The 25,985-nt window shown below is 41.6% G+C and overlaps 1 protein-coding gene across 2 annotated transcripts in view; it reads right to left on the reverse strand.

The window, feature by feature from the left end:
- The window catches only part of TM7SF3 (transmembrane 7 superfamily member 3), a 117,153-nt gene that overhangs the window by 32,042 nt on the left and 59,126 nt on the right, over positions 1-25,985 (reverse strand). For both annotated transcript variants that reach the window (XM_030214544.1, XM_030214542.1), the window contains exons 3-4: positions 22,890-23,040; positions 21,259-21,379 (exon numbers count right to left, since the gene is read on the reverse strand). In XM_030214544.1, coding sequence (XP_030070404.1) covers positions 21,259-21,379; positions 22,890-23,040 — 272 coding nt within the window. The remainder of the gene's footprint in view (positions 1-21,258; positions 21,380-22,889; positions 23,041-25,985) is intronic.

Here is a 25,985-nt window from a genome sequence, read left to right on the forward strand (position 1 = left end):
CAGGGCATAACAAAATTAATGTAAGTTACAAAATAAAAACAAAAAAGCCACCATACATTACTGAATTTAAAACGAAAGAAATGAAATCACTAATCACAACCAACTTATAATCACAGATACAACAGAACAAGGCTACACTATATGTAAAAGATGGCTGGGTAGTGTGCCAACATACCAGTAGTGCTACACACAGCCCTGGAGGAGATCTGGGGTTTGATCAATGAACCAGCTTCTGCTGAGAGATGTTAAGGATGCCTTCATGTATCAAACAGCAACATCTCCAGATGGGATACAGATATGCATATGTAAGAGTTTTACAAGAGAGTCATGATTCATGCTTTGCCTGATATTTAGGCATCCGGAAAAAGATGAGATTGGGGAAACCCATAGGTAGCTGTGGAGAGACTCATGACACAGCATTGTTAGGGAATAATTTTGGTGACACAAGCCCAGAAAGAGGAAGATACTGGGCTAAGAAAAGAAAAACTAAATATCATACATTTGCCAACATAAAAAGAAAAATATTATTTTAAATCAGTTCTGTTGCAGAATCTACATATTTTAAGCCATCTGTATTTGTCACACATCAGGCACAACTCTTATCTGAAATCCCAGATCACATTTTAAATGCCCTCTACTTGAACCCCTTATATGACTGGCCTATATAAAAAAAGCTCAAAGTGAATACTATTAACAGGGGGTCAAAGAACTGCTTTATAAACTGAACATTCACCTAAATTGAAAATGTAATAAAAAGGTATTAGGATTGCAAGCACAGGAAAAGAACAAAAAAAAAACCCCAACTTTCAACAACTCTAAATGAGAAAATGTATAGTCCCCCCCCCCCAGTCTTTGCAATGATTAGATTGGATCCCTTTCAGGATAAGTACCATATGATTTCTGACTAGGCTATTTCAGCATATAAAATTTTATATCAAGCAGAAAGGTACTTTTTGGGGGGATTTTTTTCTTGCTTATTTTACACAAAAAGAAAAAAACCCCACATGCTTGTGTCTTCATAAAATAGCAACATAAATTCTGCAGAAACTGTGTCAATATAAACCTCTATTATATCTCCCTTCAGCCGTCTCTTCTCCAAGCTGAAGAGCTCTTGTCACTTTAGCCTTTCCTCACAGGAAGTCGTCCCATCCCCTTTATCATTTTAGTTGCCCTTCTCTGCACCTTTTCTAATTCCGCTATATCTTTTTTTGATATGCAGTGACCAGAATTGCACAGTATTTGAGGTGCGGTCACATCATGGAGCGATACAACAGCATTATAACGTTCTCATTTTTGTTTTCCACTCCTTTCCTAATAATTCCTAACATTCTATTTGCTTTCATAGCAGCCACTGTACACTGAGCAGAGAGTTTCAATGTATCAGTGACAACAACTTGATCTTTTTCCTGGGCCGTGACTCCTAATGTAGAACCCCTGTATCACGTAGCTATAGTCTGGGTTCCTCTTTCCCACACATATCACTTTGCACTTGCGCACATTAAACGTCGGTTGCCATTTGGATGCCCAGTCTTCCAGTCTTGTAAGGTCCTCTTGCAATTTTTCACAATCCTCTTGCAATTTAACCACTTTAAATAACTTTGGGCTCCTTTTATTAAGCCACGGTAGCGATTCCTGGTGTGGTAAATGTGACAAAGCCCATTCAGTTCCTATGGGCTTCGTTGCATTTGCCATGCGGGAATCACTGTGGCTTTGTAAAAGGAGCCCTTTGTGTCATAAGCAAATTTAATTACCTCACTAGTTATTCCCATCTCTAGATTATTTATAAGTATGTTTAAAAAAGCAGCAGTTCCAGCACAGACACCTGGGGAACCCCACTATCTACCCTTCTCCATTGAGAGAACTGACCATTTAACCCTACTAAATTTTCTTTTAACCAGCTCTTAATTCACAACAAGACATTACCTCCTATCCATGACTTTCTAATTTCCTCAGGAGTCTTTTATGAGGTACTTTGTCAAATGCCTTTTGAAAATCCAGATACACAATACCGACTGATCACCTTTATCCACATGTTTATCCACCCTTTGAAAGAAAGACTGGTGAAGCAAGATTTCTCTTGACTAAATCCACGTTGGCTTTGTCTCATTAATCCATGCTTATGTATATGCTCTGTAATTTTCTTCTTTATAACAGTCTCTACAATTTTGCCCGGCACTAACATCAAGCTCACCAGTCTATCATTTCCCAGATCACCCCTGGAACTCTTAAAAAGCTGGCATTACATTGGCCACCCTCCAATCTTCCGGTACCATGCTGCACTTTAAAGATAAATTACATAGTCAAGATCGGGAGGCAGGGCTGGTGGTTGGGAGGCGGGGATAGTGCTGGGCAAACTTATACGGTCTTTGCCAGAGCCGGTGGTGAGAAGCGGGACTGGTGGTTGGGAGACAGGGATAGTGCTGGGCAAACTTATACGGTCTTTGCCAGAGCCGGTGGTTGGGAGACGGGGCTGGTGGTTGGGAGGCGGGGATAGTGCTGGGCAGACTTATATGGTCTGTGCCCTGAAGAGCACAGGTACAAATCGAGGTAGGGTATACACAAAAAGTAGCACATATGAGTTATCTTGTTGGGCAGACTGGATGGACTGTGCAGGTCTTTTTCTGCCGTCATCTACTATGTTATGTTACTATATTATTTATTTACTACCCCGCACGTTCCAGAAAATTCTCAGCGGCTTACAATAACATACATAATTAAAAACAAACAATACAATATATACTTCTGACATAAAAGTAAACAAAATCAACCTTAGTTAAATATCAAGCAATAACCCTCCAAAATAAAGCTATGAGTTACTAAACATTACTGATTAAAAGCTTGTCAAAATAAAAATATCTTAAAGTCCTTTCTTAAAAAAGGCAACGCCATGAACCAATTTTAAAAATACAGGCAAGAATTCCACCAAGTTAGATATATAACTCTAAAAATTTGTTTTATGATATTCCTCTAACCTTATTTCACGTACAGTAGGAGTGTCCAACAAAAATTTGGAGGAAGATCTTAAACTCCTCACTGGATTATGGATTTTCAGCATTGCATTTATCTGGGGTGAGACTAACCCCCACTGCCTAAGCTGCGAGGCAATGCCAACACAGCCCATTCAAAGTGAATGCTGTGTTGGCATTACCGCACCAAAGGCCGCTAGCGCAGCTTAGTAAACAGGGGGCTAAGTTAGAAATAAGTAAAGTACCTTATACATAATTCTATGCTCACAGGCAACCAATGTAACTGCTTGAAAATAGGTGACATATGCTCATAACGTGAGCAACCTACAATCACTCTAGCCACTAAATTTTGAGCCACTTGTAATGCCCGCAAAGTATATTTTGACAACCTAATAATTCATTACAGTAGTCAAAACGAGGGGTTATCCAACTCTGATCACTTCAAACAATGTTGGACTATCTTGAAGATACTTTAGAATAGCTAATCAACGGATGCTGCAAATACAAATTTATTTCTTCACTAAAATGTAAAATGGAGGAAAAAGGCCTCAAAGGTCTATCGTGCTCACTGGTCAATAACCAGGATAAGTTTAGAACTGACACAGACTGTCTACCATGGGCCTGAAAAAAAAAACTCCAAACAAATAATTTATTTTTTTAATATTTTACTTTTCATTTCTTCATCATTGATTTTCTACATATTTTCCCAATTATATAAAATCTCTTTGTTCACACAAGGTTAGCCTTCACTGCATGTTATTTCTGTAACTGCTAAACAGTGAAATAATTGGTACGATTTGTGGGCCCCAAGCTTTGTCTTTTTTGTAAGCCCTACAAAATACATTTTGTGGCAGTCATTTGAGCAGTTAAAGGTCTTTGATGCAATTGTCAAAACAGGGAGACCCTTCGGACCAGCGCCAATACTGAGCTGTTTCAGTGCCTATGCTACACTGCCTTAACACATTCAGATAAATTCAGTGGTGGCATTCTTTCTTTTAACGTATTAAAATTTTGTTCATGTTCACTTTGTGGTTTTCTATTAAGACTGGAAATCTATACATAGTATTGGTATCAGAATGCCCTACATCAACTGCTGCCACCTTCGTACTTTGGATAAGTGAGGGAGGAGAAAATGGAATGAAAGAAGGGATCTAATTTTGTTTTCCTCATCATTTATGGTCATGCGATGTTAAGTGTTAAAATGGGATCATACTGGATAAAAAGCTTGGGAAGCACAGACCTAGAATTGTTTTACAAGTCTTAAGACCTCTTCTATGCATGAAGGTGCCTAAGGCACTTGACTGAACTTTTAGTTAACTGTACAATGGATGAACATCAAACCATTTTGAAAAAGTGTACTAGGAAGAGGTCATGTCACAAAGTAAAAGCCTTCTGGAAAGCCGTCCAGGCCCGGAATAGATATTGGGTGGGAGTTGAGATACCATATGACCCTGCTGAATATTCTGTTTCATAAAACTATCCTGGGGGTGAATGACTATGGTCAAGTGTTAATCAAACATTGCTTATGTACGGGCAGATTGCTTATTGCCCGCTCATGGAAGCAAAAAAAAATAGCCCATCTGTAGTCCAATGGATGACCCTACTGCGGAACATTGCAGAGAGAGAACGATTGATGGCAAAAGAGAGACACCAGTTGTCGAAATGGACTAAGATCTGGGAACCTTTGGATATACCGAAGACTTAATGAGCTATAGAGAAACATCTGATATGTTGAATTACTGTTGTTACCTTAGACACTGTAAGGGGGAGGGGGTTTTGGAGGAGATTTTGATCAATAACGTGGAAATGTTTTGATGCAAATTGTACAGGGGGAAGAAGGGTGAGAAAAATATGTAAAACAACAGGAATACTGAATGTTTTAATACTCAGTGGATGAGTATTGAAGAAACAAGGTCCCAGTTTTACGGTATATACTAGAGCCTGTGAGCTTGATGTTGTGGCTGTATTCACATTTTGTCTTACTTGTTCAATAAAGATTCTTGTTTAAATTTAAAAAAAAAAAATTAAGTGGCAATAAAAAGACTGAAGATGTAGATAATATTGCCAGGTCTCACGCCACATACATTGCACAGGTTACACCTCAGTTTGGGGAACCTCTCCAGCTTTGCCTTTGGTTGGGTGCTAGACCTCTCAAAATTGCACCCATCCACCCGGCTCCTGCTTGCCTGAAGAAAACAGGTGGGGGAAGAGGAGGGAGGACTCGAGTTATCCCCCTCTTCCAAGGCCTGCATCCAAAGAATTATGCCCTGAAAAATTACTTCAGGTGCCTAGGCCGTGCCAGCAGGAAAGGCTGGTGCTTCAGACTAGGCACTGAAATAAGCTCTGCTGCTGGCCCAAACATTCAGCCTCTCACACAAAGCTCCCTCAGAACGTAAGTACATAAGCACCGCCATACTGGAAAAAGACCAAGGGTCCATCAAGCCCAGCATCCTGTCTCCAAATTCAGGCTTCAAGAACCCGACAAACCCCCCCCCCCCCCCCCCCAAAAAAAAAAAAAAAAATTAGTAATAATGTTCAATGGACTTTTCCCTCAGGAATCTGTCCAAACCCCCTTTAAATTCCATAAGGCCAGCCTCTGTCACTACATTCTCCGGCAACGAGTTCCAGAGTCTAACTACACGCTGAGTAAAGAAAAACTTTCTCCTATTTGTTTTAAATCTACCATATTCTAGCTTCATCTTGTGTCCCCTGGTTTTGTTGTTGTTTGAAAGTGTAAACAAACGCTTCACATCTGTCTGCTCTACTCCGCTCATTATCTTGTAGACTTCTATCAAATCACCCCTCAGCTGCCTTTTCTCCAAGCTGAAGAGCCCTAACCTTCTCAGCCTTTCCTCATAGGGAAGTCATTCCATTCCTTTTATCAATTTTGTTGCCCTTCTCTGCACCTTTTCTAATTCCTTTATATCTTTTTTGAGATGTGGCAACCAGAATTGGACACAATACTCGATACATTATAACATCCTCGTGTTTTGTTTTCCATCCCTTTCCTAATAATACTCAACATTCTGTGCGCTTTCTTAGCCACAGCAGCACACTGGGCAGATGTTTTTAACGTCTTACCAACGATGACTCCCAGATCCCTTTCTAGGTCCGTAACTCCTAACGCGGAACCTTGCATGATATAGCTGTAATTCGGGTTCCTCTTACCCACATGCATCACCTTGCACTTGTCAACATTGAACTTCATCTGCCACTTGGACACCCAATCCCCCAGTCTCGCGAGGTCCTCCTGTAATATTTCACACTCCTCCTGCGACTTTACGACCCTGAATAATTTTGTGTCATCTACGAATTTAATTACCTCACTAGTTACTCCCATCTCTAGGTCATTTATAAATATGTTAAAAAGCAGCGGTCCCAACACAGACCCCTGCGGGACCCCACTAACTACCCTTCTCCACTGAGAATACTGACCATTCAACCCTACTCTTTGCTTCCTATCTTTTAACCAGTTCTTAATCCATAGTAATACCCTACCTCCGATCCCATGACTCTCCAGTTTCCTTCTCAGGAGTCTTTCATGAGGCACTTTGTCAAACGCCTTTTGAAAATCCAGATACACAATATCCACCGGCTCCCTATTGTCCACATGCTTGTTCACCCCCTCAAAAAAATGCAGTAGATTGGTGAGGCAAGACTTCCCTTCACTAAATCCGTGCTGACTTTGTCTCATCATCCCATGTTTTTGTATGTGCTCTGTAATTTTATTCTTGATAATAGCTTCTACCATTTTGCCCGGTACCGACGTCAGACTCACCGGTCTATAATTTCCCGGATCTCCTCTGGAACCTTTTTTAAAAATCAGCGTAACACTGGCTACCCTCCAGTCCACACTACCGGTACCACACTCGATTTTAGGGATAGATTGCATATTACTAACAGTAGTTCTACAAGTTCATTTTTCAGTTCTATTAATACTCTGGGATGAATACCATCAGGTCCTGGTGATTTACTACTCTTCAGTTTGCAGAACTGACCCATTACATCCTCCAAGTTTACAGAGAATTCGTTTAGTTTCTCCAACTCGCCCGCTTCAAATATGTTTTCCGGCACCTGTGTCCCTCCCAAATCCTCCTCGGTGAAGACCGAAGCAAAGAATTCATTTAATTTCTTCCCATGGTGCAGGTGCAAACTCCTACTTGTTTCCACTAACCGCTACTGTAGCTGGGAACAAACGCTGTAGAGTTTGAACCTCTTCAAATGTTTTGAGGTGAAGAAGCAATTTTCCATCCAGTTAGTTAAACCCTTTCCGGGGGGAAAAAGGAGAAAACAGCAATGAACAAGGGACAGAAAGGAAGGAGGGCTGAAGAACTCAGGAGGAGATGCACAAGTCCCTGTAAAAGCATGGATCGCAAGCAGCTCAGTCGCTAAGCTGCGCATGCTCAGAACAGCATGTGCCACATGAGGCTGTCTTATACATATACAAGCTAAGTGTATGAAAGCCGAATGTAGCTTTTTTGTTTGTTTTCAAACTTTTTTTGATCGCTGTTTGCTGCCACAACTGTCTCCCCTGGTCTTTTCTGTGCTTGAGAAGAAGCACTCACTCTCCCTGCTCAAAATTCCCACAGCTACTAAAGGCATGCAGCTGGACCTGCCTGATCTGCCCCTTGGCAGCAGTATAGCCAGGGAGCCGGTGTCAGAATGACTGTGCAAGCAGGCAGGGATCAGAAATTCCCCCCCCCCCCCCCCCCCGGACATGAGGATTCCCCTGCGGAGAGAGACACAGGGTGGGCAGGACCCAGTTGTGAAGGAACAGCAGCAAGAAGAGGAGGGAGGGTTAAGAGCCATAGGAAGAGAAGGATTGGTTAGAGGCAAGTGGCTAGAGAGAAGTAGCTGGGCCAGGCATCTGAGCCACTGCTTCCTTTCATCTTTCCAGTTCTGGACTAGCTCAAAAGCTTTGTAAGGAACATAGTCCATCCAGTCTGCCCAACAAGATAAACTCATTTTATGTTTCAATAGTTTTTATTGGTGACACATAGAAAAGCACAATCCATTTTAACATAGCTTGTTTCAATACAAAACAACAGAACTCAATAAAGTAACATTTCAAACTTAATACTTTCATGTAGCCATCCAGTATTTATAACTTTTCTCCCCTCCCCCTCCCCTTCCCCCCCCTCCCTCTCCCTCCTCCCTTCTTGTATCCCCCTCTAATATGTCTCCTCCCGTGTACCCCCTTGAAATATACTATTAATCATAGTTTATTAAGAATTAGACTTCTTCCCCGTTGTGTTAACTTGGCCAAGTAAGGATTCCAAATCCCAAGAAATCGCAGCTTACGTTTATAAGACCCTCTGGCCTCTTGCACTTCCCAAGTGAGTACCTGATGTATTTGATTTCGCCAATGCCAATATTCTGGTTTGTTCTGTGAGGTCCATTGCTGCAAAATACATTTTCTTGCAATTAAGCAAAGTTTACGGCATAGCAAAGCTTCACTTGTTCTGAACCCACGAAAAGCATCCGGGCAATCAAGCACTACTTGAGCAGGTGTACCCTGTATACAATTTGGCATCATGAGAGAAAGAAAAGCCACCACCCTCTTCCAAAAACATCTTATATGCGGGCATCCCCAAAACCCATGATATAGAGAATTGTCGGCTAGGTTACACTTCAAACAAGTGGGCGTCCTTATTCCCCCCGCACGGTAGAGCTGCACTTGCGAAAAGTATGCTCTATGTATAACTCTGTACGCACACTCCCTATACCCTGCACCAGTAATTAAGTGTGTTACATTCTTAAGATGTGCTGCTATATCCCATGATGTTAAATCTTGGCCTACATCTACCTCCCAACGCCTCTTAAGCTGAGCTAGATCTTTCCCAGGTACTAGGGACCAAATTTTCTTTTGCAAATTCGAGATGGAGGGAGCCTCATTTGAAACTTCAGCAAAAAAGTTTAAAATTTTTTCTCCCAAACGGATTTGAAGTGACACCTTATTAAGAGAATTAACATAGTGTTTCAACTGACAATGTGCAAAGGTGTCACCCCATCGAATTAATTCTTGAGGGATCAGATGATTTAAGAGTTGAAGCTCTCCTGTGTGGCTTACCACTGTCTCCAGACTGCTAAAGCCCTGTGCCTCCCAACGCGCAAAAACTGAATTTTCCTGACCGGGTCCAAACATCGGATTCCCTCTAATCGTTAAGAGTTCCGACACCTGAGGGTCCCCTCCCAGAAGTTTCCCCAAAAACCTCCATGCATCTCGTACCGGTCCCAACAGAACAGAGTTACCTCTCAGTTGTGCCAATGATGGACCATCCCCATGCAGCAGCGAGACCAAATGAAATGGTTTAAACAATTCCCTTTCTATGCCCAATGGTGTGTGATATTCAGAAAGACAAATCCAATCGCGTACCTGTCTCAAGTTACATGCTATGTTATAGAATTTAATATTGGGCAGTCCTATCCCACCTTGTTTCCATCCCCCCAATAGTAAGGGCAACCGTATCTTTGCCTTTTTATAAGCCCAACAAAACCTCGTCACCAATCTATAGAACAATCGTATATCTTTCTGTACTAATTTTATTGGCAATGTTTGCATGACATATAGCCATCTAGGAAGAATTACCATGCGTATCAAGCACAGTCGTCCTGACAGTGACAGTGTCAACGCCCTCCAGGCGTCCAACTGCTGTCTTGTTTTCTCTAGCAGCCATTGCATGTTGGATCTTTGTATATCCCCTGTCCTTGTAGTCAACAGGACCCCCAGATATCGAAAAGAGCCCTCCACCCAACGTAAGGGAAACTGTCCCACCCATGTACTACGGGTCTCTGCTGTTATAGCCAGTGCCTCTGATTTGTCATGATTAATTTTAAATCCTGAGTATGTTCCAAATTCTAAGAATATTTCCAATAAGTCTGCCAGTGATTCCCGAGGCTTAGTGAGCACCACTAGCAGATCATCAGCAAAGGCTGCTACTTTAAATTCTTGATCGCCAAACTTCACCCCACTAATTGACGCACATGAGTAGATATCACGGATCAGAGGATCCATGTATAGTGCAAAAAGTAAGGGTGAAAGTGGGCAGCCTTGACGAGTTCCCCGCTGTATTTGAAATACTTCGGATTGCAACCCATTCACCCACAATCTAGCCAGCGGTGCCTCATATAAAACTGTTATCGCCCTCGTAAACCACCCCTGAAATCCATATTTTCCTAGGACAGAAAACAAAAAAGGCCACTCCACCCGATCAAATGCTTTTTCAGCATCAAAGCTGATCATAATAGCTGGGTCACCCGTGTTCTCTAGACGTTCTAGGGACGCTAAGATACATCTAAGATTCCTAGTTACCGACCTTCCCTGAACAAACCCCACCTGTGCCTCGTGTATAATACCTGGGAGTACGCGTCTCAACCTATTCGCCAAGATCTTTGCAAAAAGCTTAACCTCGTGGTTAAGAAGCGAGATTGGCCTATAAGATGTTACTAGGGTGTGATCTCTTTTAGGTTTAGGCAATACTATTATTTGAGCTAAATTGAGATGTTTTGGCATCTGACCACACTCTACCCAGGAATTAAACGCTGCAGTTAAAGGTAAAACTATAGAATCCCCCAATACTTTGTAAAATTCTGCTCTTAATCCATCCGGGCCCGGAGCTTTACCAAGCTTGCAGCTTCCTATGGCCCAGCTCACCTCATCGCTACTAATAGGAGCATTCAAAAATTTACATTCTTCCTGTGATATATGTGGTAGCGAGACATTTTCTAAATAAAGGGCTTCGCTAATTCCACTCTCATCTCCTGGCTTATACAGTTGTCGGAAAAATTTCTGAAAAACATCTCTTATTTCTTCATCTGCGTGACATAATTTACCCGCATCATCTCTAATAGTTAAGATATGTCTAGATACACTCTTAGAATTAATCAATTTCGCAAGCATTTTGCCCCCTTTATTCCCATGTCTATAAAGTTGAAATTTGTAATATGCCTGCGACTTAACCGCCCTATCATGCAGTAAAGTATTCAGCGCAGTCTGAGCACTTATTATGTCAAGTCTGTTCTGAGAAGTAGGCTGTTTCCCAAATTTTCTCCGTAAACCAGCTAGGTGTTTTTCCAGGCGTAAGATTTCATTATCTCTGGCTTTCTTATGGTGACTAACGTAACTGATTATGTCCCCCCTTAGTACCGCTTTTGCAGCTTCCCAAAATAAACCAGCCCTATCTTTCATCTCGTCGTTATTATGTGAATAGTCTTTCCACTTATTTACAAGGAACTCCTCAAATTTCCCGTCTTTGTAAAGATAGCTAGGGAAGGACCAACCTCTTCCCTTTCTCCCTTGGGTCCCCCCTTTCCATGTCATCGACACTACTGCATGATCCGAAATTATACACGGGCCAATCTCCGCTTCAACTACATCTGAGAAGCTTGCACGTGAGGCTAGCAAGTAGTCAATCCTAGAATGAGTCTCATGTGCTCTGGACTGATGTGTATATTCCCTGTCTGATGGATGGAGGACTCGCCATACATCTATCAGGTCCAACATTGAGCAGAAATCTGGCAATCCCCTCATTTTCGTTACCCCTTGCCCTGCCGGGGGGCTTGATTTATCCATCTGAGGATTCCAAGCCGTATTAAAGTCTCCCCCTAGTACCAAAGGTATAGTTTCAATTTGGGACAAAATTGTAATTAAATTTTTATAGAATTTTTGGTCAAGTTGGTTTGGTGCATATATACTACCCAGGAGCAACTGTTGTCTGTTTACTGTTGCTCGGCAGAAAATAAAACGACCTTCTGGGTCTTTCACAATGTTGTTAATTTGCAATGCCACCCCTTTTCTGAATAAAATGGCTACTCCTCTTTTCCGTCCCACTGCCGCTGAGGCCACACAGTCCCCGACCCACCATTTTGCTAGTTTGGCGTGTTCATTATCTGTCAGATGCGTCTCCTGCAGAAGCACAATATCTGCCTTAATACGTTGTAAATACTGCAATATTTTAGATCTTTTTATGGGGGAGTGAATACCCCCCACATTCCACGTAACTATCTTAACCATGCACCTTACAAAAGAATATTACTTGACCCCTCTTATTTAACATCGTGCCTGAGGGGAAACCTGCCCAGCCTCTGGTCCCCCCCCTCCAGGATTTCAAAGGTTTCATCAATATATGCCTCATATTAAGTCGCTTCTGCAACTGATTCAGTCCTAATCTTCTTATCTGGTACACATTACTAAATATCCCACCTATCCCCCTTCCCGTCCCTCCCCAATACTTCCCCTCCCAAATCCCCTTCATTCCCCTACTATCCCTCTGCGAGATCTTAGTCACTATTGACGCCTCCCCCTCACCCCGCAACCAACCAACCAACCTGAACATAAATGTGAGCCCTTCAATTAAACCAGAACATTGGCTCACCCCCTCAAACATTCCACTTCACTTATTGTGCAAAATATATTCTGCAAGGAACCTCCCATAGATCCCGCTTTACCTAATTTAGCAGGTGTAATAATTTTTAACCTTTTTATCAGGACTCTCGCTCTCCCCGACTTAAGCCAGAGTGAGCGTGAGTGAGCAAACGTCATGTCTCAATACCTGCAACTCTGCAAACTTTGATCGCCATTAATTTTCTTAAACCTTTTCATGGCGACCAATACATTATATTTATAAATCCAAAACAAATTAAACATTTTATAACATCTCATCTCACTACCATTACTTTGTTAATAATGAACATTCATTCTGCAAACGTCCAATCTCAAATTGAACCTGTCAGCCTCCTGCTATCCCAGTAAGAGATGTTTTCTCCTGATCCCTCGTGGAGGCGCATACATTGCTACCTTCCATCAGCAGAATGGTTACATCAAGCTGAAATATTTGTTGCGCCTGTTATTCAAGGGGTCGTCATTAAGGTAGTGTCCAACCATTATTTTGCCAGCCAGCTTGAAGCCCAGTATTAAATAAATGGACTATAAGGCTCTGTTTCACTCTGTTTAAGCTGGGGGGTGGTTCACACTCTAGTAGATAATATTAGACCAGTAGGCAATCCATGATTTTCATCAGAACCAAATTAATCCAGCCATTTCTTTTGCCCCTCTCCACTGCTTCTGTACTCTTTGCCACCACCAGCCCCCATGCCTCGTCCACAGCAAGAGAAGGCCAGCAATCAAACAACTTTCCAAACTTCCACTTTGAGAGCCTATCATCCGCTAAGACTCTGCCAGTAATTGGTGCTCATTAAGCTTTTTCTCAGCCTCTGTTGCTGTCTGAAAGGTCTGCCAGCGATCTTGCACTTGCACCCGCAGTTTCGCGGGAAATTGTAGAGCAAACTTTATCTTTTTTTCCGCCAACTTGGAACATATGGGGTGAAATTTTCTCCTCTGTTCCTGTACTGCTTGGGTATAATCCTGAAAAATCAGTATATTTTGTCCTCCGTACTTCAATGAATCTCTACGTATCTTAAAGCCCTGAAGAATCTCCAACTTATGTTTGTAGTTTAAGATTTTTGCCACTATTACCCTGGGCCTGGCATTTATCTCCAGTTTCCTTCCCACGCGGTGTGCGCGCTCAATTACCAACGGGCCCGCCGAATCCGTCAATGCCAGCTCTTTTGTCAACCAAGTCTCCAGCCATGGCTCCAGATTGCGCTCCGGCAATTGTTCCGTAAGTCCCACAATGCGAACATTATTCCTTCGCGATCTGCTTTCCAAATCTTCAAGTTTTAGCCCCTGTTCTCTCAGTTGTTGTTGTAAGTTTCAGATAAACTCATTTTACATGGCATGTGATACTTTATACCCGAGTTTAATTTGTCCTTGCCATTCTCAGGGCACAGACCGTAGAAGTCTGCCCAGCACTGTTCTTGTACTAAGTTCTGAAGCTAACGTCAAAACCCCTTAAAATTTTCACGCCAGCCCATCCCTATCCAGTCATGATCAGGGCATAGACCGTAGAAGTCTACCCAGCACTGGTTTCGCTTCCCAATTACCAGCATTACCACCTAATCTCCGCTAAGATTCCGTGGATCCATTCCTTCTAAACAGGATTCCTTTGTGTTTATCCCACGCACATTTGAATTCCATTACGGTTTTCATCTCCACCACCTCGGGGAGGGCATTCCACATATCCACCACCCTCTCCGTGAAAAAATACTTCCTGACATTACTCGAGTCTGCCCCCTTTCAACCTCAATTCATGTCCTCTAGTTCTACCACCTTCCCGTCTCCGCCATGAAGCCACCATCATACAATGACAGCTCCTGACCGCCCGTAAAAATGTCAGCATTACAAGGTAGGCGTTCCTTTCTCTGCATCGCTCAGAATGCACATTTACATACTGATCTGGTCATTTAAACAGATTAGGCCTCTCGTCTGCTGCTGCAAACATGAAAAAGTCCCTTTGTGCATTGCCCGCTGAATACCGAGCTCACTGAACCAGCTGGACCCAGTCGAAAACACTCATTGCTGGCCCAGTATTTTTTGTGCATTGGGCCCTCAGACTCCGAGTATCATCTCTACTCCAGGTCCAATTCAATTGCTTTATGCCCCATTTTTATAATGTAATGAGGCTTAAAACCTGAAATGAGGTACTCCTCTGTTCAACTGAACTGAAAACCAGTTCACCAACTAGGCCAGGAGCTGCACGGTCCAACTGTCACTATCTACTGGAGACATAACACTAACAGCTGCATTCACCTTAGTCGGGGGGGGGGGGGGGGGGGGGGAGGAAGACAGAGAAACAGAAGGGATTTCTGTGCACTCAGACATCCTCTGAGGCCGCCCCAACTCTTTCAAACACTGCTCTGTCAGAAAGTGTTATCTATAGTAGAGAAGGTAGAAGGAAAATGTTTGGGGGGGCGGGGGGGGGGGGGGAGGGAGCAGGACATAGTACCACCAGGTATATCCCCGAAAGACCAATTATACTGCGATATCAGCAGCCGTTCTCCACAGAAATTCACTGCTCTTACCCCCTAACATCCAATAAACTAGTCACCAATCAGTTCAGAAGTTCTAAGTAAAAGCCAAACCAGAAGCTGCAAAGGGTTCTATTTCGACACAATTCTGTACTCTTATCTCCACCTGCTGGTAGATGGGACGCAATCCCACAAGTGCTGGACTCAGTTAAGGGCCCTTTTACTAAGGGGCGGTAGGACTACTGAACAGGTAGTGTACGCTGCATCAGCATTACTGCAGAGTGCCCCGAGACATCCTGTGTTATTTCTGAGATCAGCGTGTGCCGATTCCCGTGCTAGAAAATAACTTCTATTTTCTAGTGCGGGGAGGGCGGAGGCGCCCTGCGGTAATTGGCTAGCGCATGGCCACTGCAGCACGCTATCCAGTTACCCAACGATTAACGTATGAGCCCTTACCACCTTCTAAAATTGCACTGGCTTCCCACCAAGGAATGTATTGCCTTCAAGGTTTGCACACTGGTCCACAGGATTATTTATGGCGAAGTTCCTGGATACATGTTGAACGTTATAAATCACTGTACAGCTGCATAACCAGATCCTCTTGTCTTCTTTTATCTCTTTGCTACACCAATTGTATTTCTTCCCTGTTATGACACTGCCATAACAGACCTTTGTAAGCCACATTGAGCCTGCAAATAGGTGGGAAAATATGGGATACAAGTGCAATAAATAAAAATACCACCCAGAAACAGCACCAGTCTATCCCGAACTTACTTAAACTTGATTATCCAGACTGCAATGGACTTAGATACAAATCAATTTATGCATCCAGCTTTTCTTACATAAGTACACAACTGTGGAACGCTTTGCCCAAAACCGTGAAAACTATCCACAACCATCTTAACTTCAGGAAGTCACTGAAAACCAACTTAAGAAGGCCTACCCTTCTGACCCAAATTAACTTTCTACTTCCTGCAACACAGCAAAACTATGGACCATATTGGACTTTTATCACCACCCCCTCTTTATTTCTTTGCTGCTTTTATTTATGTTTCTTATATGCCTATTACTATATTGTGTATTTGTATTTTACCGAACTGGAGCCTGCCTCTACGGTAATGTGTAAGCCACATTGAGCCTGCAACTAAGTGGGAAAATGTGGGGTATAAATGTGTTAAATAAATAAACAGGTGGCAGTAAGGGCTCACATGGTGATGGCCACACGTTAAAAATGGCACAAATAGAAGTTCGGCCATTTTAGAACTGCAATAAAGAATGACTGGATCATGTGGGAAACCAACGTGCTATTTTGCAGCGCCGGACACTTTTTAGAGTGGCTTAGTAAAAGGATCTCTTGGTGCACATGACAAGGCACAATAATTTTGGTGCTACTGAGAAACTGTAGAGTTAGCAGAATAGATGACATTGTCTAATTAGATATTTGATTTTTTTTAAAGGAGGGGGGGCTTATTACAGCTAAGACTTTACCATCCTTAAAGTCTGATAATACTCTCTCAAATAGTTTTAAAACTGGGACTGGGTTTAAGACTTGGTGCTTGAACAAAGCACTTATACTCCAGCAGAAAAAGAAACAGCAAAATAGAGGAGCTCTATCTGTTAAGATGACAAACTGGGTAAAAATAGAGAGAAGGAGAACTTGCTGTCTGATTTCATAGGATGACAGCTCTTTAAGCAGGGTGCTAAGGAAAGTATTTGCAAGACGCTACTCTAGTTTTCCTTTTTTGGATGTTTTTATGATACAATGATCTGACTGTGAGCTGAAGTTACAAATCAGCAGCCTCGGGATACAGCTAACAGGACTTGTGACCCTTGAGCCCAGGAACCAGTGAAAGCCAGGGTCGGTATGCTCATTATACATAGCCTTGCTTTGCCCAAGAGCCCACTCTCTGCTACTGCAGTTCTGGTTCATCTCTTCTCACTACAACATGAGCTGGTACTTCCTGTTTGTGTGGTTCAGCACGGTGCTTGAATCATGCAGTTCTCAGCACGCACAGTTCAAACATGGAAGAAGGCATTAAGGAAAACAAGCAGAAGTTACTAGTGCTAGCTGTTCCCTTCCCTGGGCCACACTGTGGAGGAGAGAGAGAGAGAGAGAGAAAGGAGATGGAACTTGAGGATTAGGCGAGTGTTGGGTGAGCAGAAGACCAAACCATGGCTCCAGCCCCATTACTGCCACTCTGCACATGGCCCCATGTCCCTTACAAGCCACCTGTGGTAAAAGCCATAATCAGCAGTATCTGAAAAAGCTGACTATGTTCTCTAAAATGAGAGAAAACTTTGAGTAAGCATGGTTAATACAAGCAACAGAAAGTCTTTTCAGATAAAGAGTCTATGGAAATCTGGGAACCTAAGAACCAGAACATTGTCTTCAAGATTTATTTGCTTGAATGTGCAAGATCCATAAGAACCTAAGAACCAGAACATTGTCTTCAAGATTTATTTGCTTGAATGTGCAAGATCCATAAGAACCTAAGAACCAGAACATTATCTTCAAAGATTTATTTGCTTGAATGTGCAAGATCCATAAGAACATAAGAGTAGCAGTACTAGGTCAGACCAATGATCCATCTAGTCCAGTATCCTGTTTTCCAAACAGTGGCCAAGCCAGGTCACAAGTACCTGGCAGAAATCCATATCGTGGCAACACTCCGTACTACAAATCCCAGGGCAAGCAGTTGCTTCCCATGTCTGCCTCAATAGTAGACTATGGACTTTTCTTCCAGGAATTTGTCCAAATCTTTTTTAAACCCAGATACGCTAATTGCTGTTACCATAGCAGTTAGCTGTCATTTCCTATCTGAACAGTGTATGCAGATCAGAGAGAGAGAGAGGGAAAAATAATATCAACAGTCGCCATGGCTGACTACTGGGGGGGGGGGGGGGGGGGGGGGAGGCACCCTTCAGCTCCTCAACAGGTTATATTTGAAAACCAGAGGAAATAAAAGTTTTCAGGAATGAGTGATAATGCCTCACCATAATAGTCCCAGAGCAAACCAGCACAATTTACTACATTATATGCTAATATTGCTCTATTAGGAGGAAGCATTGTGATGACACAGCCTGAGGAGGTTATTTCCACACATTTCCATATTGTTTAACATAAGAAAAAAAAAAGATTAGCCATACTGAGTCAGACCAATGGTCCATCTAGCCCAGTACCCTGCTTCCAGCAGTGACCAATCCAGGTCACAAGTACCTGGCAGAAACCCAATTGGTAGCAACATTCCATGCTCCCAATCGCAGAGCAAGCAGTGGCTTCCCCATGTCCATCTCAACAACAGACTATGGACTGTTCCTCCAGGAACTTGTCCAAACCTTTTTTAAACCCAGATACGCTAACTGCTGATACCATATCCTCCAGCAACAAGGAAGTGGTATCTTTGAGTAAAAAAATATTTCCTCCTATTTGTTTTAAAAGTATTTCCATGCAATTTCACTGAGTGTTCCCTGGTCTTTGTACTTTTTGAATGAGTCAATCGATTCACCTCTACCTATTACACACCACTCAGGATTTTGTACACCTCAAATCATATCCCCCTTCTGCCGTCTCTTTTCCAAGCTGAAGAGACCTAACCTCTTTAGTCTTTCCTCATACATTTCCTGAAGCAGTTGCTATTTTCACTTTGCTCAAGATAAGTAGGTCCTAAGATATTTTTCTTTTTAAAGAAGGTAGCTTTATTAAAAATTGGGTTACAACTTACCAAGAAATAGAAACAATTGCATACAAAGAGTGCAAATCCACAGCAGTATACAAACAGTATATACCTTCAATTTTACAAACAAAAGGAAAGAAAACTACCAAATCCCCCAGTCCCTCACCCTTAGCTTCCAATTCCCCCCCCCCCCCCCAAAAAAAACCCCCTCTCTTACAATGTTTTAAGGAAACTTGCCTCAAAACTTTTTCCCTATGAAAAAGGCTATCATAGTTTAACATCAAACATTTTGTGATAAGGTATGAAAAAAGTCAAGTCATCTCATTCTCTTTTTATTAGGATGAGATTATTGTGGAGTGAAAATAACTTTTTTTATATTTATTTATAATTTAAAAAAACAACATTAAACAAGCATCTGCTCGTTCAGGAAAATGAGCATATATTTTGTAATCAATTAACTTTAAAGACTCTTAGGAAAAAATTAAGAACATAATCAGGAAAATTCCAAAGACAATTATACAATAGGGGCCCTGTTTACTAAGCTGCACTAGCGTTTTTAGCACATGCTAAAAATTAGTGTGTGCTAACCGTGTAGATGCCCATAGGAATATTACGGGCATCTATATGGTTAGCTCACGCTACTGTTTAGCGTATCTTTAGCGCAGCTTAGTAAATATAATTGTAAGGCTCTTACAACACTAATAAAGAAGAAAAAAAATATTTAAGCCTTTTTAGCCCACAATAATAGTGGGGGGGGAGGAGTGAAAAAAAAAACAAAGGGAGTCTGAGAAGAAAATAAGAAAAGTAAAGGCTTAGCGAGGATTAACCCCCCCCCCCCCCCCCCCCCCCCGCTGCTTTTTGATTGTCCAACTTAAACCTGGAGCTCGTTTACCATCTAGAAAGGGCTACAATTATTCTGGGGAAAAAAAGACAAATGAGCCCCACCATATTTAATTAAACACTTCCATGGATAAGATAGTAAAAAAGATACTCTCATATCTTTAGCCTCTTGTCTCATGGCTAAAAAAAGCTTTCTTCCTATCTTGAGTAGACTTGGTGACATCAGGGTACATCCAAACTTTCTGACCATGAAACTGAGTCTTAGCATTCCAAAAATAGAATCCTATCACATTATTAAGATATTGTTCAAATACAAAAGATATAATCAAGGTAATTCTCTCTGTTACTTCCAATATTGATTCTTCCAGTAAAGCTGACAAAATTATTCAAGTCTATAGCGCCTTCTTTAACATGAGACGTTCCCAGGCCACCATTTCCTAGTTCTTTTGAAAAAATAGGTAAGTAAATTTTATTCCAAGAAGGTATAGTTTCAGAGGTAAAATGAAGGAACTTCTATTAAATATTGCCTAAATAAGTCTCCAGGAAGGACACCAGCCGGCTTAGGAAAATTCAGAAGCTGTAAATGTAACCTTCTATTATAATTTTCAAATTGTTCTATCTTTCTATGAAGAAATAATTTGTCCTTAACTGTAGATGTCTTAAAGCTTTGCAAATCTTTAATATCTTCTTTTATTTGTTGGAATTGATTTGCAATATCAAGCTTAACAATATCTAATAAGGAAGTCAAATCTTGTATTTTAGTAAACAGATTTTAGGGACATAGAGGGAAGGAGGGAGGGGAGGGGAGAAAACTGGAACATTTGGTTAAAGGTAAATGGTTAAAAAGGTGATGGGTTCATAATTCTTAACAAAAATGCAGAGATAAAAGAGGAAAAGTCTCGGAGGGCTATCAGAGCACAAGCCCTTGGAGACTAGCCTGCCCAGGTCGAACTAGATGGATGTGCGGCTAGCGATCTCGGTAGGAAAATAAGTGCCTGATAGAGATGTATCACGGTTATAATAAAGAGTTGTTTTAGATGACCATCACCAATGTACAAAGGTTGATCCTTACGGATATGGTCATGTTATGTTTTATGTTTTGAATTTAGGGGGTCGGACTTGTGGGATAGGAGGATGGAATGATAAAAACAAAAAACAGGTTGATGATAACTGTTATTGTTGCAATATACAAATATGCGGTGTTACTCTCAGTTGTATAATACCAGATTTACCATAATACCAAATTTACCTGTATTGTTATAAGGTTGAACCATCAATAACAAATGTTGAAACATAGTAGACAGAGATTTTACCTCTCTGGCAGATTCAGGCACAGTATTGTTTATTAATTAAGTAACCCCCCCATGGAGGGCAGTGAAAAGTTACAAAGCCCTTCAATAGGCCTCACAGGGGGGGTGGGGAGGGTTGGCAGCGGGAAGAGACAGAGAAACCTCCAATCCCAGAACGGAAGACTCTCCCACATCTTCCAATACAGCAGGATCTCCCAGTGAAAATAGCTTTTAAAAAAAAAAAACCCATCTTGATCAAATACATCTCATTGTTTGTGTGGAGATATCAATCAAAAAATTATGGGCTTAAGAAATATCCAGCAAGTTTCTGGATTGTGGGTATTTCTGTTCAGTAGTACCCATGACAGCTTGCCAGTTTATAAAAAACAAATATGGATTTTCCCACACTGCTGAACATAAACAGCTACTACCACACATTATCAGTTATGCCAAATCTCTTAACCTCCAAATATTTTTCCATGACGACAGTTTAAAAAGCATTAAACTATAAACTCAGATGCTGAATCTTAATGCAAAGAAGTGCACTGTTCATTGAACAGTTTAATTTACACTCATTTAAAAAATAAATAAATAACACCCACCCACAACAGCATTTTTACCTACCTGGCATATCCTAAATTGGCTGGAGCAAACTTAATAGTGGTTTCATATAAGTTATATTGTAAATAAATATTGGGGTCAGTTTCCAAATTAAACTCCAGGTTGCAGCCTCCAGGGATCGGGTCTGCAGGGAAAGGAAAGGAAAGAAACAAAAGCAGCTTGAATCGATTGTATAAAAGCAACACTGCAGTGTACATAACAGCTGCAGAAAAAACATCAATTGTCCTTCACTCACCTTTTACAAAGCTGCGGGAGGGCTAACAGATGGGTAGCACGCGCCAAATCGGTACTACCACCGGCAGTAATTCTGAGTTTGGCGAATGCTGAATCCCGCGGTAGAAAATATTTTTCTATTTTCTACCGCAGGAACGTTCTCGGCAGTAATTGGCAGCATGGCCATGTTGGTATGTGCTGCATGGTTACTGCGCAGGTAGCGTGTGAGCCCTTACCGCTAAGTCAATGGCTGGGGGAAGTGCTCAGGCTGTAAATAGGCGGACACATTTTAATTTTTGCACAGGCCCACTTCCCGGCACATTAAAAAATGGCTTTTTTCCCCAGCAGCGGTAAAAAGTGGCCCAGGAGCACACACAAAAGATGTGCCCACACTACCACAGGCCACTTTTTACTGTGGCTTTGTAAAAGGATCCCTAACTAACTTTAATTCAGTAATTCAGTGTTTTAAGAACAACCTAGCATGCTGAGCACCACTCAGCAATCAGCACCAATAGTAAAACAGCTTAAAACTACAGTACCATATATACTTGTATATAAGCCTATCCGAGTATAAGCCTAGTTAACAGTTCCCCCCCCCCCACACACACAAAAAAGGGGGAAAACTATTAACTGAAGCTTAAGCTGGGGGGGGGGATTATTCAAGTATTCCTTTCCTGTAGTGTCCTGCATTTCTTCCTTTCACCCCTGTGTGCAACATTTTTTCCCTCTCCCCTGCTCCCACTACTGTCTACCCAAAGTGACTGCCTCTTCTCTCCCTCTCCTTCCCCCCACCCCTTGCAGGTGACTGCTACTTCTTTTGTTTCCCCCACCCCCTCCATTCCAGTGACGGGCATTTTTTACCACTTCCTCCTGGCTGCTGCTGCTGCCATCACTGACACAGAAATGAAAGCAAAGCTGGGTTGATGTGGGGCCTTGCTCAAGGCTCCACACCAACCCATCTGGCTTTCACTTTCCTGTCAATGGCGGCGGCAGCAGCCAGAAGGAAGTGATAAGAAATGTCAGTCAGCATGGGGGGGGGGGGGGGGGGAGGGGGAGGGGAAGCGAGAAAAGTGCCGGTCACAGAAATTTCTTCTGATTCGACTATAAACCGAGATTCCAATTTTGGGGCCCAAAATTCTTGGCTTATAGTTAAGTATATACGGTACCTTCAGCTATTGCAGGACAGGTTACGAATAGATGACTCACAAAAAAAGCTTCTTACAAAAAAAGCTTAAGAGGAAGAGTTCCAACTTTGACGCAGTTCAGATTTCTGACCAGCAACCCTCTTTCTCCATTTAAATTCCCCAGATAAAAACTGTAGTTTAAACTGGTAAGAACTTAACACAACTAACAATGCACATCTCTTTGAAAAAATTAAGTGTTTTTAGAAACAAAGCATGTAAATGTGACGAAGCTTTTACCTCTCTCTCCATATGGAATAATAACAACTGAGGCCCAGAGTGCACTGCCATCTGTAGACTGAAGGTACCATGTGTTAACAGTCTGCTCGGGCCGAAGGACTGACAGCAAACCCACATCTGCTCCAGTAACTGAACTGTCCTTACTAGGAATCTAAGATCAGAAGAAATACAAAAACTAATGTAAAACACCAAACAGGAAGTGAAGCTGCTAACCAGCAACGTGTTCTATGAAGAGAGCATTTCACCATTTGCACATAGGCGCTATATTATCCATTCTCTTATCAACATCTCCAAATTCCTTATCCAAAGCTGGCCCACTATGAATCAAGGAACCAGCATTTTTCTGGCTTGCCCCCTTCCCTCTGGAATTGTCTGCCTTCAATGATACAACTTGAGCCTTCCTATCAGGCATTCAGATTTTTCCTAAAAGCCCCATCTTTCTGAGGAACACTTTCGTATTCGCCTGAGTGATGACAGTTGCCTGATGGCTCATTGACATCTGTAGTAACATCCTTCTCTTCTGTATTTGCTCTTTCTACTATTCCTTTCTCATTGTATATATTAAATAAAATAAAACCATAAACATAGGGTTCTCTTATCAGAGTACCTTTTATTCTATCTCGTTAGAAGCTGGAATAAATTACATATGAGGGAATAGAAAAAAAAAGTTATGTACAGGGGCAAAATAATTCCCCACCACCACCAAATTTAAGGGTGCTTGATATAGCATCCAAAAAGGCACAAGCAACACTAGAAGCCAAACTTGGAATGTGGTGAAAATACATTGGAATTTCAAAATGGGCCAGGTCAGACAAAGCAGAGAAATAAGTCCACCTCTCATAATGAAAAGGTCCATTGCATTTCTATGGGAGCAGTTCCAACTTCCACAGCATAAAAACAGATACAGTCACACAGTTAGAACTGCTCCTTTCAAACTGCCTACTACCCCCACAGCCACCCCATCACCTCTTCCCACTTCCCAGAGCCTGCAGAAGAATTCTACTCAGGAAAGCGCAGAAGTGCTGAAAGCAAAGTCTTGAGACCTCAAATCCTCTCTCTCAGAATCAACATGGCTCCCTATGCTAATTAAACTAGGACTAGCCTATCTCCTACCCTCTTTCCTCCAAGAGAAAGACACACAGTGACAGCACAGCCACACACACACACATGGGTTGAAAAATTCCATGAGCCATGTTCACATGCTTTCCCTGCTTAACTGTTCCAATGCAGCTGAAACTGCAGACTCGTGTTTGGCCATTTTAGCTTTTAGACTCTGGTGGTGGAACTCTGCCCCAGTAGAGCTATAACAGGAGCAGGATTTCTTTTCTTTCAGAAATAGGTGAAAACATGGCTTTTAGTCAAGCTTTCTTTTGGATTTGAATGACCCATGTACTTCGTTGAAGCTATATTATGGTTTTTCTGTTGGGCGATGATTGGTATATTCACGGTTGTGTATCAAGTTTTATTTTTGTTTATGTATTTTTGGAGGGTGAATAAAAGAGCTTTGGGAGTTTTTCTGGAGAGATGGGAGGTGACTATTTTTAGTGAGGGATTTCAACATTTTAACTCACCCCTGCATAAAACCTTACAACTAACGGCTGCACAGAAAAAAAAAGTCTTCATTTTACACAGAGGCAGCATGTGACAATTGCATTAAGGGAATATTCAAGAATTATAATTTTATATATACAAACATATGCATACACCATACTTTGGATTCATACAGGTATTCCTGCAATTTTTAAACAGAAGATCGATCTACGGCCTTGTCCTCACACCAGAGAAGGATGATATACTAAACTTGCCAATCACAGGAGCCCTTTTTTAACGAAGTACTTTTCGCCAATTTTGGACATGTTTTTTAATTTTGATATTATTGTGTATATTCTGCTTTGGAGGTAGTGTTCTAGTATATTTGTTTTGGAACAGTTTTTTTTTTTTAATTTTAGTTATTGTTCCCGTTGGAGCACAAAAAAGAAACAAACTCCATACTATGCGATGCAAACACACAGTGGAGATGACAAAAAAAAATGGTACACTAAAGTCCTTTAATGAAAATATTCAAGAAAACACGACTCAATAGGGCCGTGTTTCAGCTCAACAGGCCTTCTTTAGGAGTCTATGTCAAAACAACATTGCATATAACTACAACAATAACATACAAATTAACAATATGTAAAGGGGCATTTTTGATATTACGTCTAAATCCAACTTTGACATTGTTGAGAATTGGGGGGTCCCGAGCCCCCCCAAGAAGGCTAGAGTGACCTTAATCTGACTCCATCTCTGAATAGCACTAGTACTGGGGTAATCGGGGAGTTGTGAAGTTCTAAGAGGAATTACCACTGAGAGAGACGTTAGGTCTAAGGGACCCGCATTAGTCCGCCTCTCAGCACTGGCAAGGAATAGATACCAGCCTTATGACAAACTGGATTTAGGTTACAAGTTATACAATGCCGCGAAAGATAGCCTGATATAGCAAAAGCATTTATACTTACAGCCTTTCATCATTAAGTGAAGCCCACAAATCATCATTTGGAATGAGGAGTTTATTTGCTAAGGTATAAGTCAAATCAGTGATTGACAACAGGCATGTACAATCAATTAATTGTAGGAATATAATAAGCTGCAAACAGGTGTTAAATATTTGCTAATCTTTTATAATTTCTTTTACCAATTAGAGGTTTTACAAGGGAAAGCAATTAGGTAATTTGTCAATTCTGCTGGACACATTGGTTTCCCTTGGAGAGAGAGTGCCAACCCTTTTCTCTCTAGCTTAAACCAGGAAATACCCTGATTTTTATAGGTGCCCTCAGGATATGGATAATATGACAGTAGATATACCTGATTGGATCTATGCTAATGTCATGGTTGTCACTGATTGGCTCATGCTAATGAGTAGCTTCTATCTTGCTAACATGGTTTTGTCTTTAGCTCGCTTGATCACAAATCTTAAGCAAGACCCTGCTCACAGGAAAGTCTCCCTCCTCTCTTGGACAGCTAGTTCCCTATTTTCTCTGCACCTGGCATGACTCACTCATTGCTCAACTTGTTTTTCTAACTTACATTAGAGAAAATTCCACTTTGTAACAGATA

This window comes from Microcaecilia unicolor, chromosome 9 (assembly GCF_901765095.1).
Source record: "Microcaecilia unicolor chromosome 9, aMicUni1.1, whole genome shotgun sequence".
NCBI lineage: Eukaryota > Metazoa > Chordata > Amphibia > Gymnophiona > Siphonopidae > Microcaecilia > Microcaecilia unicolor.